Consider the following 18,316-nt stretch of genomic DNA (forward strand, 5'->3'; position numbering starts at 1 on the left):
ATTTGTTTACTTCTACTTGTTAATTTTTGTTAATTAGTTATTTAATTTATATGGATATCATTAATTTATTAATTTGTTTACTTTTACTCTTTATTCTTGTTAATTAGTTGTTTAATTTATATGAGTATTGTTAATATGTGAATTTGTTGTTGATAATATGTTTTTTTTTCCTTTTTAATATGTTTTTTTACTTATTAAACTAGTTAAAAGTATGAATTTTCAATTTAAAAGTATATATATATATATATATATATATATATATAATATTTAGGCTATGTTGTCTTGCTTCAAAAAGGTTATCGCCTTGCCTTTTGCTTCTCGCCTAAGGCAACAGGGTACCTTGTCACCTTAGTACCATCTTTTGCCGTGATAACACTGATTGAAAGTATAGATTGGTTTCTTCTTTTTTCCCCTTAATATTTGATCTGATGGTTGCCTTTTTTCTATGTGCAGTTTAGCGGCACTTTGTTGCTGTTGTGTGTTGGAGGAATGCTTCTTCTAAAATTTAAACTACGTTCAGGAGTTTCACACGATGTTTATGGGGTCTGGTAATTCTTGTTTTTCATTCCCGTTTTCTTGTTGTCAAAGTTCTATAAGCTATATGATTTTTGTGCAAAAATTAATTCTACGGTGTTCCTGAATGGTCATTAAACTTGTACACATTATATATATGCTACAATGTTATCGTTTGGCTTGTAAATCTGAAGACCAATTAAATGTTTATTGGCAAAGCTTTTCTTTATTTATTTATTTACCCCAATGCTCAGAAATTAAAGACGTATCATCATTGGCGCTACAATCACCACAATTAACGCCAATATCACCAACACCAATGATAATACAATCAGCATTAGCCACTTACTGGGTTATCTTTCAAGCCATGATCATTATCAATATCACCTCCACAATTTTTACCTTAACCCTGTATGTCTCATTGATGTCATCATTTGCCATAGCAGATGTCACTAGCATATTATTGTCATAACTAATTCAAATATATATATATATATATATATATGTTTAATTTAATCATGACGTGTTAAAGAATAATCAGTAATAGCAAAACAGAAATTGGAGATTTAACTGTTTTTTCTATAGAAAAATAGAAACTGAAAATGGACCTCTACCAAGTTACAAATGAAGGTTTCCTGCTAGTTTTGCTTGGCTAGTGAAGTCACTCCACTCTTTGCATGTATTCAGAAACTTGAAATAGACATGCCTGTTTTCATTGCAATTCAGGCACCCTTGTAAATTCTTCTCAAGGCTTATTCTCAACTCTACTGTAATAAGCCTGGTGTTCACAGTCAAAGGTGTCTGTCTGATGAACTCAGGAAAATTATGAAGTACAATTGCTGATGAGTTGCATGAGTCTCATGGTGATGATGAATTTGTCGTATATACAATGAATACAACAAATAATTTCTTGATAACTCGACTATTTACCATTATTTTCTTTCATCAATGGCCATAATACCTCTACAAAATGACTGGTGCACGACCGCATCTAATGGATGAGAACTTATTAATCCACTAGCCACTAGCATTAAGGTCTACAAAATCTATCCTTTGGAGGAAAGCACAGCCCTAAATACACAATTACGTATGGTTGCAACCAGCAAGACAACCGTCCGAATATTGTTATCTTCTATACCAGTTCGCTGGAACAGGCTACTGTTTCTCCTTCAAACGAAGTATTAATAGGTACAACACTCGCGTAAGACCAACATTCCCATTCAGACAATGGACTCAGAAGATAAGCTTCCTTGACTCCTGCCTGGGGAGCATCGTGATGATTTGTAGGGTGAGTACTCAGCAAAAATGCAGACATGTCACAAGCTGGAATAGCTAACCAATCTTCACACCACTTTCTCAACATAATGACACTTGGGTATTTCCTTGTAACCAGATTCACCTCCATCTACTTGAGAAATATCTGAAACTGACTGATTTTGCCAATACTAACAAAGTTCTATTTATACTAACAAAGTTCTATTTATAATAACAAAGTTTACAAATAGATTCTATGATAAATTAAAGAGTAGCATGCCTCTAGAAAACCAACAGGCTAAAAATCCGAAAAATCAGCTAGCCTAACAAAGTACCACTTAATAACAAAGAAAATAATATTCAGCAGTGCCAGAAAGATACACCCCAGATTCACCTACAAAGTCCACACAAAGTCCGGTGCATCTTTCCGTTGCCCTGCCAATGTCCGATATAGGTACATCTTGTCCACTTTCTGTGCATCATCAAAAATAAAATCTGTCTGCTCATTTTCGTTCATGATCTCCACATTGAGCCGTGGCATCTTCTTTGCAAGGGTCTTGCAGCCTCCAAGAGTAACTTCACAGGACGACATCCAAAGGGATCGCATTGCTTCATACTTTCCCACGTCCATCAGAAGTGCTCCATTGCCGAAAGGACTGTCCCTGATCTCTAATTTGCGGAGTCTTTTGCAACCATTTAACACATACTGCATTCCCTTGTCACTATCCCCAGCAAATGCAATTGAAAGCATTTCAAGTTGCTCAGCATACATCCCAATGTAAAGGAAAACTTGGTCTGTCAGGAGACCAGTAAGTGATAGCCGCCTGAGACCCCTACATGAATGAACAATAGCCCCAAAACCTTCATCCAATGGCTGCTGAGTCACTGCATCTGGTTTTGTGGGATCCAGGATGCACAACCTAAAGCGGATAAAATTGGGGCAGTTCTTGGCTACTGTTATGAGGGCTGCATTTGTCATCTGCTGACAGAAGTATAAAATTGAATGAAGCTTAGGACAACCACTAGAAATGGCAACCAAGCCTTCTTCTGTGACTGCTGCATGTCCTATGTAGGGATCCGAAGGGAAAACCCTCAGTTCCTGCAAATCCTTACAAGTGGATGCCACAACTTCTAGCCCTTTATCTCCAATACAGTCTAGTATCTGCAAACATTGTGAAAGATATTGTTACATATGTGATGAAAAATAAGCAAAACATTGAGTTTCCTAAAAGTTAGTTATGAGGCCATACCCATAAGCGCTGGAGTTTCCTACAGTGGCGAATTAGCTTTGTAAGCTCACCACCTTGAATTCCTGGAGCATAACTTAGATTCAAGGAGGTCAGGTTTGGGCAAATCGAGTGAAAAGCTGGCAGGCAGTGAGGAGCAACGTCCAAAAACCCTGACAAACTCCTGACTGATTTACACTTTTCAATGGCAGTCACTAATTTATCGTAGGTTTCAGAATCTGGATCATGTACATAAGATCCTACACCCAAGTCCACTAAATTAGGCGACTGCATCAATATTTTTTGGAGTGTATCAAAAGGAACTGCACGGTTTAACCTCAAACTCCTGAGATTTGGAGATCTTGCTACAAGTCTCTCAAGAACTCCTAAATTAATATCTCCTTTGAGGCAAGCAAAATTAAGTGATACAAGAGATGTATGGCTGTCATGGAAACAACTAAGCCAATGGCCTCTATGATCCTCAACTTCATTTTCTTGCAAGTCCAGCTCTCTAAGACACCTGGGTAAAGATTGAGGAAATGAACAGGAAGATAAGAACAAACTTGAGCCGTAGTCAGAACTTTAAACACCCATCATATATCAACCGCCTACATCACATTTTCTTATCATAGTAAGCTAACCAGGATAATTGTTGCCTTTTACAACAGGCATTTTCACCTTAGAGGCTTTTAATTTTATTAAATTGGATAACTATTTTGACACGCAGGCAAACAAGCAAAGCCTCAAAAGGGAACCAACAATCCAAACTATCGATACATTGATAACAAACTTAATGCCAAATAAAAAAGTTCTGGAAATTTTCAGAAAAGCAGTGCATCTGTGCTGATGAAACATTGATCTTCTGATAATTAAATTAAAATAAGAGCATCCACTGTATTCATTGGCTTGCCAACAGAACAATGCTCTCTATATAGATAAAGAAGCCAACACAGACAAAAACTTGCAGACTCTGAAACAACGCAAATCTGGAAATGAAAGCAAGCATGTGGGGCAAAAAAGGATTTTACAAACAGCAACAAGAGGAAAAAACAGAGCATCACAAAAATTTCTAAATCACAAACATGAAAATTATCAATTCATCTAACATGGTTGATCTGTGAAGGAACTATTAATGCTCTGTGTAAGGAACTATCAAAGCAGATCCGCAAGGAATTCTACACCTTCCTGAATTTCACCAACACCCTTGATTAACTGAAAACCTTGACAATCTTCCTGAAGAGTGTTTTAATGAAAATGGCAATAGATTTTTTCTACTTCTAAAAGCAATTCTACAAGCAATTCAAGGCAAAAACTAAAAAGTAGCCTCATGAGGAAGTCATAGGAACATTCTTTTTAAGCAAGTCAAATAATCAACACCGCATTAGAATAAAACAAAAGCTAAATAGATAAACCCAGACCATGAAACATCTAAAAAATAGAGGCGAGAACGACAAAAGTAGGAAAGAAAAGCTCACACAATTGACCTTTTTCCCCCTTACCTACAATTAGCAGCAATAGCAGCTAGCCCATCAGTGGTGAACCCTTCACAACTAACAAGAACCAAAGACTTAAAATTGGCAAAAGACCTTGAGAGCAACTCCAAGCTGTCATCGGAAACCACCATCCTCTTTAGCCGGAGCTCCTCCAAGCCGACCCTGTTCCGGGCGAAAGCTTCGATCCAAGGGTAAACGAAGCCTCCCCATTCATGCGGGACCAGGTTGAAGTCAGCGAAATGAGGTTTTCCCTTCAAAGCAATAGACTTTAGAGCAGGAAACCTCTCAATCACTCTCTCTGGACTGATCGCATAGCAATTTCCTATAAACACCTTCTGCCTGCTAGAACTTTCGATCCTGTACCATGATTTACAGACCTGAGACAACGCGTTGCGGTCTCTGCTTGATGTTACAAAATCGAACACATGCTCTAATACCTCGTCTGGGAAATAATTCATTCTTTTTTCCTCCTCCTAACCAAAAAGGGACGATACACATTCAATCTAGAAAAGAAAAAATAGAAAGATACTGATACAGAAAACAACGCAGATCTAAAACTGTAAAATTTTAGCAAGATCTTGAATAAGAAGTAAAACGCCGAGATAGTAGATCTGGAGATGCAAAAATAACTAATGGGTATTATTAGAAATGAGACGAGAGAGAAAAAAAAGTCAAATTTTCCCAAGAAAGTGAAGGAAAATGCACTGCTGGGTTATGAGTGCTCATGTTTGAATCAAAAAGTGATGATTACAGAAATTGAAAAAAAAAAAAGGAAAAATGTTGATAAAATACAGATCAAAGAACACAGATCTAAGAATCTGAGACTTCCATAAATGGAAATTGCCAACCAAATCAAAATACAATGATGTTAATACCCAATAATAGGAAATGAAGCTACAGAGAGAGACCATGTACAGATTCTTTGCTCATCTCTCCTATCTCTCTCTTTGAAACACACACACTTGCGCTTTGAGTTTAACTCGGGGAAGCAGCTGAGCTAACCATGGTAAAGTTGTGTAACAAAAATCTTTAACCATGGTTAGCTCGGGGTTTTAGATCTAATGGTGCATGTGATCATATAAAAAAGTTAAGACGATGTAGACCGTTGATTGGGGTGACATGCATGTGTCCTTATCTCTGGTTTCGAAGTGAGCCTCTCTCTCACTGCCAAAGTCTTGTTAAAGAGACCAGTAATGGTATTGTCAGAGAAATGGCATTGGCTTTTCAAAATATTACGAGAATGCCATGCCTTAGATAAGGTTGTCACTTCTGTACGCGCCATAGTGTTCTATACTCGCTCTCTCTAACGTAGACGCCACCGTATGGAGGCACTTCAACGCCCTAGTTCACCAGAATTGGATGAAAAGCAGCGATTATACGATATTTATATTCGCGAGAGTGGGTTTCAGTTTCCGCAAGAAATAAAACCTTAAAAAAAAAGAGTAATTTACTTATTTTATTATTATAAATATTTTACTTTTATTAATAGACATTAAAATAAATAAGTATCAAGCAGTTTTTTTTAATTAAGTTCTTCTGACTTATGATACAATTACTCCTTTAATTTTATTTTCATTGTATATTCTTTTTTTTTTCATTTTAATTATTAGTTTTTAAGATAAATTATTATTAAATTTTAAAATATTTTAAATTATTTATAAATTTTTCTCTTTTTCCTCTCTCTCTCCCTCAATTTCTATTTCTCTCTCCTTGAATGTTTCTCCCTTTTCTCTCTCTCTCTCTCATATTTATGTTTCTTTCTCAATCTCTCTCCTACTCTCTTCCTTGTTCCTCTTTCTTTCACCCTTTATATTACCATTAAAAAGAGAAAAATTTAAAGAGAGATAAAGAATCAAGGGAGAGAGAGGTAAAGAGAGACCTGAATAGTGATATAGATACGAGCAAAGAGAGAAATGATGGAGAGAAAAAAGGATATAGAGAGAAACAAAGAAAAAATAAAAATGAGAAAGGGAGAGAGAGAGAGAGACAGATGAAGAGATAGAGAGAGATGAGAGAAAGAGAAAGAGACATAAATATTTATACAAATATTTAGATATTCAGAAAATAGATTATAAAATGTAACTCTTATTAATGTTTATAGTAATATTTAATATTTAATTAGTATTAAAAAGATAATACTTATGTCTTTTTTTATTATTTTATATTTATCAGCTAGTCAATAGCTATTTTAATTTTATTAAATAATTTTACTTTAAAATTGTTATATAAACAGTTAGTCATTAATAATTAATATTTAATAACTAACAGTTAGTAAAATAGTTAATAATTATTAAAATAACTAAATTACCTAACATACCTTATCAAACAATATAAATAAAAAAAAATAAAATACTAAATAGTAGCTTAAACACTATTGTCGAACAGGATAATAAAATATGACAGATAAAGGGAGGGAACCATAGACAAATTTGAGGAAGAGAGTGTTAAAAGAGACAAAATAATGAAAAGACTGTATATAATTACAAAATATAAGGATAAAATTATAAATAATAATATTTAAAAATTAAATAATCATTTATCTTAAATATTAATGACCAAAATAAAAAGAATGACCGAAATATGTGAGTGATTAAATAATCTAGTTTTAAAATACATAAATCAAATATTAGCAAATATATATATATATATATATATATATATATATATATATTAAATAATAAATTATCCTAATTAAAAATGGATGAGTTAAACTTTTGAAAAAAAAAAGAAAATTTATATATTGTGAGAAATATTTATATATTAAATAATAACTATTTTATAACATAATAAATGAAAAAAAATTATAACATTTTAATATTAAACACTATAAGTGTAATATTAAAATAATTTAAACTTATTAAATGAAGTACTTTAAGTTATAAATTAAAGTTATTTATTAAGTTAATTTATGTAGTAGGTGAGCTTTCTGTTATACGTACAATGCTATAAAAATTACTTAGAAAAAGGGAGTTTTAAGTAAAAAAAAGAAAATATGTTTCTTTGCATTCAATCACTAATGTAAAGTTGATTAAAATCACATGGCTGAAATGATAAATAAATACAAAAAAGTTTGCTATATGGATTTATGAGTATTGCTTATCATAAAGAATTTAAATTTTTCAAAATAAAATATTAGTATCTTAATCTCATTAATCTTATTAATTTTTTTATATTTTAATTATTATTTAATTTATTGTAATTTCACTGATAATTTTTTTAATAATTTTATGAAATATTACAAAATAAGTTAAAATATAATGGAATTAAGATAATGCATAGTTTTAGGTTTTACTATTAACCATTTATTGTGTATCAATAATTGAAAAAATTAAGAAGTGCTCACATAACTATCTTTTTTTATTATTGTTATTTGAAGTTATTTCTCTTTTAATTAATGTTATTTTATTATATATTTAAATGTGGAGAGTTCTATCCATCATATGAATTTAATGTTGACTTTTAATTGAAAAATATAAAATTATTTAGAATTGAAAGTTCAAGGACAGGAGATGCCAGTGATGAATATTGAAGTGCTATCTTAATTGAAGAAATTAATGGACAGAATTACATTTGTGAACATACTAATGGACAATTTAAAGAATCTGAAAAGTATTACGACATAATAATTAAATTATAAAATAGTATGTTAAGAGTGTGGGATTTATTTAATAACTAAAAAAAAATTGATGTAACTAGTGGTGGAGCCAGATAGTTATGTTAGTGGGGTCAAAAAATTTTATTTTACTCAACTCAAATAAAAAGTATTGTATAGAATAATAAATTATTTAATGAGAGAAAAAAAAAAGAATAAAAACAAACCTTCAATGTATAACAAGAATAGAGTAAAAATTAAATAAAAATAATTTCATAAAACAAAAAATTTTTCAATAATCTTAAATTTGTAATTATTTTTTATGACTTTTCATTTTCTAAAACATTAAAAAATTGCTTATTTATTAATACTATCAAAAATACTTTTATCAATATATGTAATAAAAAAATGATAAATAATAAAAAAATATAAAGTCAATTGATAGAGAATAATAATAATAATAATAATAATAATAATAATAAAAGAGATGAAAAAAAGTGTGATTCTTATGAATATGAGAATGAAAAGAAAAATAAAAATTAACGTCAGATAAAATAATTAAGTCTTTCTTAAAACATAATATTAAATTTTTTTTATTATTTCAATCAACTTAAAATTCCACACGAATATAAAAAATCTTTTTAATTTGCCCTTTTTTTTATTTGATGATAACTTCAATTTTGATATAATTATTTTCTAGGAAAGGAAAAAAGTAATTATATAAATTATTATTTTTTATTAATTTTTTAGTGGAATCATTAATTTTATATGTATATATAACTTTTCAAAAGTCAGTGGGGGGGTAAATCCGCCCTTAAGTGTGACAGCAATCTATGTATACACTAAATTTTAAAAAATATTTTATAAAAGTGTGTTATTTAATTTAATAAGAACACTTAAAATATTATTATATAATATAATTTTTTTATTTATATAAAATTAATTTTTTATATTAAACATCAATTTGTTATCTAAACGTTTTCAAATTTATATATATATATATTATTTTTAATGAAATTTTGGTTAAATTAGGAAAGGTGAATTATTTTTTAAAAAATTATATTAATATTTATGTATTTAAATAATATTCACCAAAAAATTAGTTATATAATATTTATTTTATTAAAGATAAAAATCTATTAATAGCTAATAAAAAATTTATCCATTAACACTTGAAATAAAAATTGTAATTAATTAAAAATTCTATCATTAACGAAATTTTATAGTATGATTACAAAAAATATAAAATATATATATTAAATTATCTTATATTTAAGTACTTTAAAACGAATTTATGTGTATGTATAAATGATGAATAAATGCAAGGATTGAACTTGATACCTTCTACCCTAAAATAACTATATACAGTTATAGTAAGGTCTCATGATATTACTAATTTTGAGTTTGACTCCAACCAAAATTAACTGAAAGAAGAAATTTTATTTTTATTTTTATTTTTATTTTTATTTATTGTTATTTTTATAATTTTCGTTGCTTTCTTCATGATGCTATGTAAGATGTGGTAATAACATAAAGCTTTTATATATACATACTTTCATGTATGTGAGGCTTTGATATCAAAGTAAATCATCAAGTTATGAATATTCATTTGTTGTCTATTTAATTTTAAAGAGGAGATAGATGTGGCATTATTTGATTGTATTTAAATATATGCATTGAATAAATAAATTTTAACTATTCTAATAAAAAAGTATTTTTAATTCGAAAATATAAAAAATTCATTACAAAAATTAATTTTAATATTAATTTTTCCATATTTCACAAATTTTAAAAGACAATAAAATTATTAATTATCAAGGCTCTACCACCTTATAATTATGAAGATTTTTTTTTAAGTAATTAAAAAGAGAAGAGCAGTGAAGACTCGAATTTAAGTCTATTAAGTGAGTGATATATTTTTTGTCACCGAGTATTAATTCTATGGTTGTGGTTTTGCCCATCACTTGTCACATTGACTAGCAAGCATTGGCTAAATTATCTCTCTTTTCCTCCAATTGTCTTTGTGGGCTTGAAAAGCTAGCCTCTTGAGTCAAATAGTCAAAAGGGTGAACAACAACTTTAGGATTGCTTTTTTCATGGTGGAAATGATACCAACTAAGGTCTCCCTTGAAACAAATTAAATTTTTGGTTGAAAGTATTTGCTTGTAGAGTACATATCCTGCCTTTGATCATTGCAAAATTATTTCACATATTCTCAAAATTTTTAAACTTATCATTAAGCATGGAGGAACCAAAAATTATCATAACCAATTTCAATGGTTCTCAATTGATAAGAATATAACATAAGAATTAAAGAATAATTATATATGTGCAATTAATGTACCTACACACACCAAAATTAGATAAAAATGTGTTTTTGATAATTGCCATTGCCTTTATCCTTATCTGAAAATGTGCCTTTATAACAAAGGATATGTCTCCCTATTTCTTACCCTAACATTGTAGTCTTTTATAGATGGATGCCTAATGCCTTTGTTCTCTCATTCATTGCTTGCTCTTCTCCCCTTTTCTCTTGTCCCCCTGTTATGCTTCTAATTTTTTTTCAACCTTTTAATTTAATCATTTTTTATTCCTTAATTAAAAATAAAAAAATCAATTAAACATAAAATAGTAGATATTTACATGATTTTACAATTTTATATATAATTATAGTCAAAGTCTAATTTGATTTAAAGATTTTTAAATTTTGTCCACAAACTTATAGTTATAGTAATAAAATATCCTAAAGTTATAATTATGGTAATCAAACACCTTAAAAAAATTTTATATTTTGATAATTAAGCTAATTATTTGTTTTAAAAATATGATTACTTTAAAAATTTTTTAAAACATGAATTTTTCTTCTTTAAATTTAATCCATCGTGAATTAAAAGTATAAAATATATGATTAAATTCACTTATTAAATATATAAATTTTATATATTTATATTTTAGATCTATAATAGATCGAGTATAAATAAATTTTTTTTTAAAATATATATAGATAAATTTTTATAAATTTAGATAATAAAATTTAAAGTTTAAAGAATTTTATTATTGTAATAATAATTTATAATTTTTCTCTCTCCTTCTCTTACTTCTCAATTCCTGTATCGTCCGACGAGGAAGGACAAAGGAAAGAACAAGACCAGACATAAATTCTGCAATGAATCATGTGGAGTGCAGTGTAGCTTTAATTTGTAGGATAAAATGGCTGGTTGCTGTCCACTACTGGCTTGTGCTTTGGACGTTTGCACTAGCAAGAAACAAACCTAGATAGTGAGATGTGAAGTTGATGAGTGGCTTTGTTTAATTGTTTTTTAGCCCAAGCATCAAGCATGTCATCTGGGATTCCCTTTTCTTGGCTGACAAATTACATTAATTTATGTATTTTTTGTCATTTAGCATGCAAAGGCATGCAGTCTCCCAGTTGTTCCTCCACTGGTAAATTTCTATTATTTTTTTTATATCACTGTCATCTATCTCTACTGCCATGTTAATTTTGCCACGATACATCAACAATTTCCACCCAGATTAATCATTAAATTCAGTTAAATTATTAATTAGCCCTCAGTGTGTCCGCTGAATTTGTGATTGTGTCGTTTTCAAGGAAAAAATTTTGGAGATAAAAGCTGGTTAAAGCAAATCCTAATCCTATCACAAATCACAAGCAATGTCAATTTTTCATGTCACCTTTACCCTGTAGAAACCTACCAAAGTCCCTCCACCACCCACGTAGGCCGGTGAGCACTGTGTTTAGGGTTGATAATAATTTTCGAATCTGATTCAAGTTATCTTATTTTTATTAATTTTTTCAATTTCATCTTAACTTTAATTAAAAAATAAGTATTAAGATTGTGTTTAATATTTATATTTTTAAATTATAACTTTTTAATAAATAAAAATATATTTTATAATAATATATTAAAATAAAATATAAAAAAAATTTCCATGAACAAACCCGTCTCCCTGCTCCGCTCTACAACTAAAAAGTTTCCACTCTAAAAATCTCTTAACCCGCCCGGTTGATATTCTTATTATTGTCTCTTGGCATGAAGTTGTAACAGGCACGTGTCCTCACAGTCAAATATTACTGTGCCACTTGGAGATTTTCAAGTGGACCACTTGCACCTGCTTTACATATATATATGCCTACTTTGTTGAATTCTGGCCACTTCCAATGCAGCATCAGTATTCAGTTGCCATGTGATGGTGGGGCATAACATTCATTTTGTGATCTTCTTCACTAGATTGATGGATGGCCTAACATGCCTCAACTTGGGAGGTCTTTTATTATTATTATTTTTTTGTAATTTTGATTAATTGAAATTAAAATAAAAATTCCAATGCCAGTATGCGTATTAAGCTAAAATTTATTGATAAAAATAAATTTTCTTTCTGATGCTATTGCTTCATCCTTTCATAACTCCAGGTAACAATGAAGGTGACGCTTACCATGGAGGCTCACCAAAAATGGGTCAGGTTCTCTCTGTCCTCTCCTTGCCAGAAACGATCATGAAAATAGGCATGGATGGTTGGAAAATGAAGCTGGTGACGAGTGGAGTCAGGAGCAAAAAATAGCTCGTTCGTCTACTGTCAGGATCACCTGAAATCTAAGCCTAAAGCTCTCAGTCAACATTCACATTCCTCTCCCTTTCCCGCTACCATGGCTACTATTTGACACCACTCTACCACTCGCCAACGTCGGTAAAGAAAGGAGATGGGTGGGGATGGAGGCTCACTGAGTAATGTTTGTTGGTGAAGGAAAAAATAGGAAAGGAGAGGACTTTAATAACGAGAGAGTAGCTAAATGTATGGTATGCAAATTTTTTTTAATAAATTAATAAAATAATATTTACAATATTTAAATAATAATTAAATAAAATAAATATTTTATAAAAAGATAATTAAATAATTTTATTTATAAAATAATTAAATAATTAATATATTATTTTAAAAATTTTTAATAGTTAAAATTTATAATTTTTATAGTTATCGATTAAGAAAAAAAAAGAGGAAACTCATTTCAACCTTTTATTCTTTTAGGTAAAACAAAATTTGAGTTTAATAATTGTATTTTTTAATTAATCAAAGTGATTTATCTGATTATAATAATTTTAATAAAATAAAATTAAAGTTTATTAAAATTTAAAAAAAATAAATTAAATTTTTATAAAATGAACTCATAAAATTGAGTTTCATTGTATTATAATTACCCTAAAATCTGCGAGCAACAATATTGTTATAAAAGTGCAGAAAATCCCAACTGTAATGCAACATATGCCAACTAACCTTTTTTTTGCCATTTTCCTTGTCTTAGATGTGAGGTGGTTGCCTATGATTGGGTGATGTTGAATCATTATTACCAGTTTTATCATTATCACTTACATTACGCCATTCCCCAAAGGTTGGGTTTGGTATAAAATTACAAATCTTCAAGATTCCATTCCATTGATTCCTTTCAAAAAAAAAAAAAAAACCATCTCATACCTGAAATTGTTGAGACTTGAAATTGACAAATTATTGAGATATTGATATTGAGTTTTATTGATGATATTGGAGTTGAGAATGAATGAAATAGTATATTGGAAGTATTTTTAACAGGTTCCGAAGAACTGTTTTCTCTATTTTTAGGCGGTAATCCTCTGGATTTTCCTTAAAATCTTCGGAACCTCAAATGAATAATACTTTTGATAAATAGTTAAAATAAATCATATTTCATAAATTAACTTCAAAAGCATGACACAAATTAAGTAAGGTATATTAGAGTGTGCCAAGATTGCAGTGTGGCATTACTTACTCGGGTATCTTGTGCACGGGTAAGGGTGTCACATGTTGTATGTGCGTAAATAAGGAAAAATCTTGTGTCGCTAGTGCATTTGTGTAAGAAAGGTTATAAGGTACATTGCGAGTCCGATAAAATAATTGTGTTCATAAATGGACTATTTGTGGGAAAATGTTACTCATGTGATGGAATGTTTAAACTCAGTATTAATAATAATATGAATATTTCTGTTTATACTGTTGAGTCATCTTTATCTTTATGGCATGATCGTTTAGCACATATTAGTTTTAAATCTTTAAAATTTATGGCTAAACATGGTTTAATTTCATATATAGATGATAATAAAAAATCTTGTGAAATCTGTATACAAGCAAAAATGATTAAGAAATCTTTTCCAAAAGTTGAAAGATCTTCTAAGTTATTAGAACTTGTGCATTCTGATATTTGTGAATTAAATAGAATATTGACTAAAGGAGGAAATAGATATTTTATAACTTTCATAGATGATTTCTCCAAATATACTTATGTTTATTTAATGAAAAATAAAGATCAAGCATTCCAAATGTTTCAGATTTATAAATCTGAAGTTGAGAATCAAAAAGGAAAAAAAATCAAAATTTTGAGAAGTGACAGAGGTGGTGAGTATTTTTCCAATGAATTTTCTTCATTTTGTGAAGAAAATGGAATTATACATCAAATAAGTGCACCTTATACACCACAACAAAATGGGTTGGCAGAAAAAAAGAATAGAACCTTAGTGGATATGGTTAATTCTATGCTTGTGAAATCTAATTTGCCAACAAACTTATGGGGAGAAGCTTTACTTACTGCTTGTCACTTACATAATAGAATTCCTTCTAGAAAATTTAAGATTTCTCCATATGAATTATGGAAAAATAGAAAACCTAACTTGAACTATTTAAGAGTGTAACATTTAGCATATTATAGAGTTTCAGATCCTAAAAGGACTAAATTAGGTCCTAGAGCTTTGAAAGGAGTTTTTGTTGGTTATGCCGAAAATTCCAAAGCTTATAGAATTTTAAATTTAGATTTAAATGTAATTGTAGAATCTAGGGATGTTGAATTTATTGAAAATAAATTTCATAATGACCCTATACATGAGCCCATGAATAGTTCAAGTCAAAGCAATGGTTCTAGTATTGATATTAATATTGAATCGACGTCTAGCAACAAAAGAAAGTTAGATTCTTCTAATAAAATTAGAAGAAGTCAACGTATTAGAAAAGAAAATAATTTACATCCAGATTTTATATCTTCTCAAGCTATTGTTTTTCTGGTAGAAGGCAATAGGTCAGTTGTACTTAACAAAAATACCAATTTTGTTAAATGTAGAAGATGATCCTAAAACGTTTCAAGAGGCAATGACTACAAGGGATGTGGCCTTTTGGAAAGAGGCAATCAATGATGAAATGGATTCATTATTATTTAATAATACATGGGTTCTAGTTGATTTGCCACCTGGTTCTAAACCAATAGGATGTAAATGGGTTTTCAGAAGAAAATATAACACAGATAGATCGATTCAAACTTTTAAAGCTAGATTGATTGCAAAGGGTTTTAAACAAAAAGAGGGAATTGACTACTTTGATACATATGCACCAGTGGCTAGAATAACATCTATTAGAGTACTTTTATCTTTAGCATCAATATATAATTTATATGTACATCAAATGGATGTTAAGACAGCCTTTCTAAATGGTGACTTAGAAGAAGAAGTTTATATGGAGCAACCAGAAGGATTTGTTTTACCAGGGAATGAAAGAAAAGTTTGTAAATTAATTAAATCTTTATATGGTTTAAAACAAGCACCGAAACAATGGCATGAGAAATTTGATTCTGCAATTTTGGAATATGGCTTTAAACATAATAATGCTGATAAATGTATTTATTCCAAATTTACAGATCATTTTGGTGTGATAATTTGTCTTTATGTTGATGACATGCTTATAATTGGAACAAATATGGAAGGTGTGAATGATACAAAGAAGTATCTAACCTCAAAATTTAAAATGAAAGATTTAAAAGAGGTAGATACAATCTTAGGTATCAAAGTAAAAAAACATAGTGGGGGTTTTGCTCTTTGCCAATCTCATTATATTGAGAAAATATTAAATAAATTTAATCATTTAAAAGTCAAAGAAGCAAAAACTCCATATGATGTTTCTTCCAAATTAACTGAAAATTCTGGCAGGGCAGTTGCTCAAATTGAGTATGCTAGTGCAATTGGTAGCTTAATGTATGCTATGCATTGCACTAGACCTGATATTGCTTTTGCAGTATGTAAATTATCAAGATACACTAGTAAGCCTAGTATTGAACATTGGAAAGCAATTTCAAGAGTTCTTGGTTATTTAAAAAGAACTATAAACTTTGGTTTATTTTATAATAAATTTCCAATTGTGTTAGAAGGTTATACAGATGCTAGCTGGATAACTAGTATTAATGATAATCAATCAATTTCTTGTTAGGTTTTTACCTTGGGAGGATGTGCTATTTCTTGGGCATCAAAGAAACAAACTTGTATAACCCATTCTACAATGGAATCAGAATTTATAGCTCTAGCAACAGCTGGTAAGGAGGCAGAATGGCTGAGAAATTTTTTATTAGATATCAAGTTGTGGCCACAACCGATGCCTGTTGTTTCCTTACATTATGATAGTCAAGCAACAATGTCTAGAGCTTATAATAAAATTTATAATGGAAAGTCTAGACATATTAGCTTAAGACATGAGTATGTGAGACAATTAATCTCTGATGGAATTATTACTATTACTTATGTCAAATCTTGTAATAATCTGGCAGATCCGTTTACAAAAGGGCTCTCGAGAGATATGATAAAAAATACATGTGCTGGATTAGGATTAAAAATATTCCATTAAATTTACTAATGATAGGAACCCTACTTTATAGTATTATTATTAAATAAAGTTTAAAGGGTAACAACAAGTCATTAGTAAATGTTGTAATTAAGTACTTAGTATATTAAGTTAATGGAATGAGGATGAGTATTTATACTCTTAATGAAGTTTAAAATTATTACAAAGGAAACTTCACCTATATGAACATAGGAAGTGGTGCCGCTTCAACAAAAGTGAGAATAACTTTGTAAATGTTCATGAAAACAGGAGGTAGCACAAGGCCATATTCGTGCTAAAATTTTGGTGAACTTTTTAAGTCGAACTAATTGATTCGTGTGTGTAGTATTTCCGGTTCTATTTAATAGGAATCTAGGTTTAAGCTAAGGCCACCATGATTTCTTTAGAACTTTGAAATACTTACACTAAGGAAAAGTTTAAATCGAAAGATACTTTTCATTATGCATGAAACAATGGGATCTAACAATACAAGCTAAGTGGGGGATTGTTATAAATAGCTTGTATGTTAGATAGTATAGAGAGAAAGAATTTCTATATTGTTAAAATATAAGAAAGTGAAGGAATGACAAGAGTGAAATATGTATAGAATTATATATATATATATATATATATATATATATATATATATATATATATATATATAATTCAATATATATTATTCTATTATGGCACTTAACAAGTAGATGTGTCTGTTAATAGACAGACATATCAATTCTATACAAACAGTCACAACTGTTTGTATAGGTATCTGTTAATAAACAGACATGTCCATTCTATACAAATAGTCACAACTATTTGTATAGGTATCTTTTAATAAACAGACATGTCTATTACATAAACAGTTGTATCTATTGGAGATAGACAGATGTGTCTATCTAGTAAAGGTGCCATGACTTTTTATTCTTTATAAATATGGATGAGCTTTTTCAATCCAGATATACTACTTCTACTTCTTCTTCTTTTCTTCTAATCTCTCTAAATTCAGTTCATATAAAGAGTTTTTAAGGGAAATATTCAGGAGTTGCTGTCTGCAGATTTCAGGCTTTGTTGTATCCTGGAGGTATATTGCCATAACCTTGCAGCAATCTAGTGGGGGCAATTAATACCTTAAAGATAGTGATTCATCATGCCTCAAAGCCTATTCTACACCCACTGCCTCAACATGGGGATGGAGGCTCACTGAGTAATGTTTGTTGGTGAAGGGAAAAAAAGGAAAGGAGAGGACTTTAATAATGAGAGAGTAGCTAAATGTATTGTGTGCAAAATTTTTTTTAATAAAATAATATTTAAATAATAATTAAATAAAATAAATATTTTATACAAAGATAATTACATAAATTTATTTATAAAATAATTAAAAACTTAATATATTAATTTAAAAAATTTTAATAGTTAAAATTTATAATTTTTATAGTTATTTGACTAAGAAAAATAAAAGGAAACTCATTTCAACCTTTTATCCTTTTAGATAAAACAGAATTTGAGTTTAATAATCATACCTTTTAATCAATCAAAGTGATTTATCTGATTATAATAATTTTAATAAAATAAAATTA

General features: G+C 29.4%; 1 protein-coding gene across 1 annotated transcript; it reads right to left on the minus strand.

The window, feature by feature from the left end:
• Positions 1-1,947: 1,947 nt before the first annotated feature.
• On the minus strand, positions 1,948-5,491 carry LOC110636674 (protein AUXIN SIGNALING F-BOX 2). Its single transcript, XM_058147437.1, has 4 exons — positions 5,362-5,491; positions 4,493-4,959; positions 3,018-3,513; positions 1,948-2,929 (listed from the first exon to the last, which is right to left on the minus strand). Exons 1-4 carry the CDS (start codon positions 5,395-5,397, stop codon positions 2,162-2,164), a joined length of 1,767 nt encoding a protein of 588 aa, XP_058003420.1. The 5' UTR covers positions 5,398-5,491; the 3' UTR covers positions 1,948-2,161.
• Between the last annotated feature and the right edge of the window lie 12,825 nt (positions 5,492-18,316).

This window comes from Hevea brasiliensis, chromosome 1, assembly GCF_030052815.1.
Source record: "Hevea brasiliensis isolate MT/VB/25A 57/8 chromosome 1, ASM3005281v1, whole genome shotgun sequence".
Taxonomy (NCBI): domain Eukaryota; kingdom Viridiplantae; phylum Streptophyta; class Magnoliopsida; order Malpighiales; family Euphorbiaceae; genus Hevea; species Hevea brasiliensis.

What these genes read in the sequence shown, in the direction of transcription:
- LOC110636674 (XM_058147437.1), bottom strand. Translation starts at nt 5,397, where the DNA reads ATGGTCTCTCTCTGTAGCTTCATTTCCTATTATTGG. An exon ending in GCTATTGCTGCTAATTGTAG is followed by an intron (nt 3,514 to 4,492) that starts GTAAGGGGGAAA and finishes ATCTTTACCCAG; the next exon opens with GTGTCTTAGAGAGCTGGACT. An exon ending in GGAAACTCCAGCGCTTATGG is followed by an intron (nt 2,930 to 3,017) that starts GTATGGCCTCAT and finishes CAATGTTTGCAG; the next exon opens with ATACTAGACTGTATTGGAGA.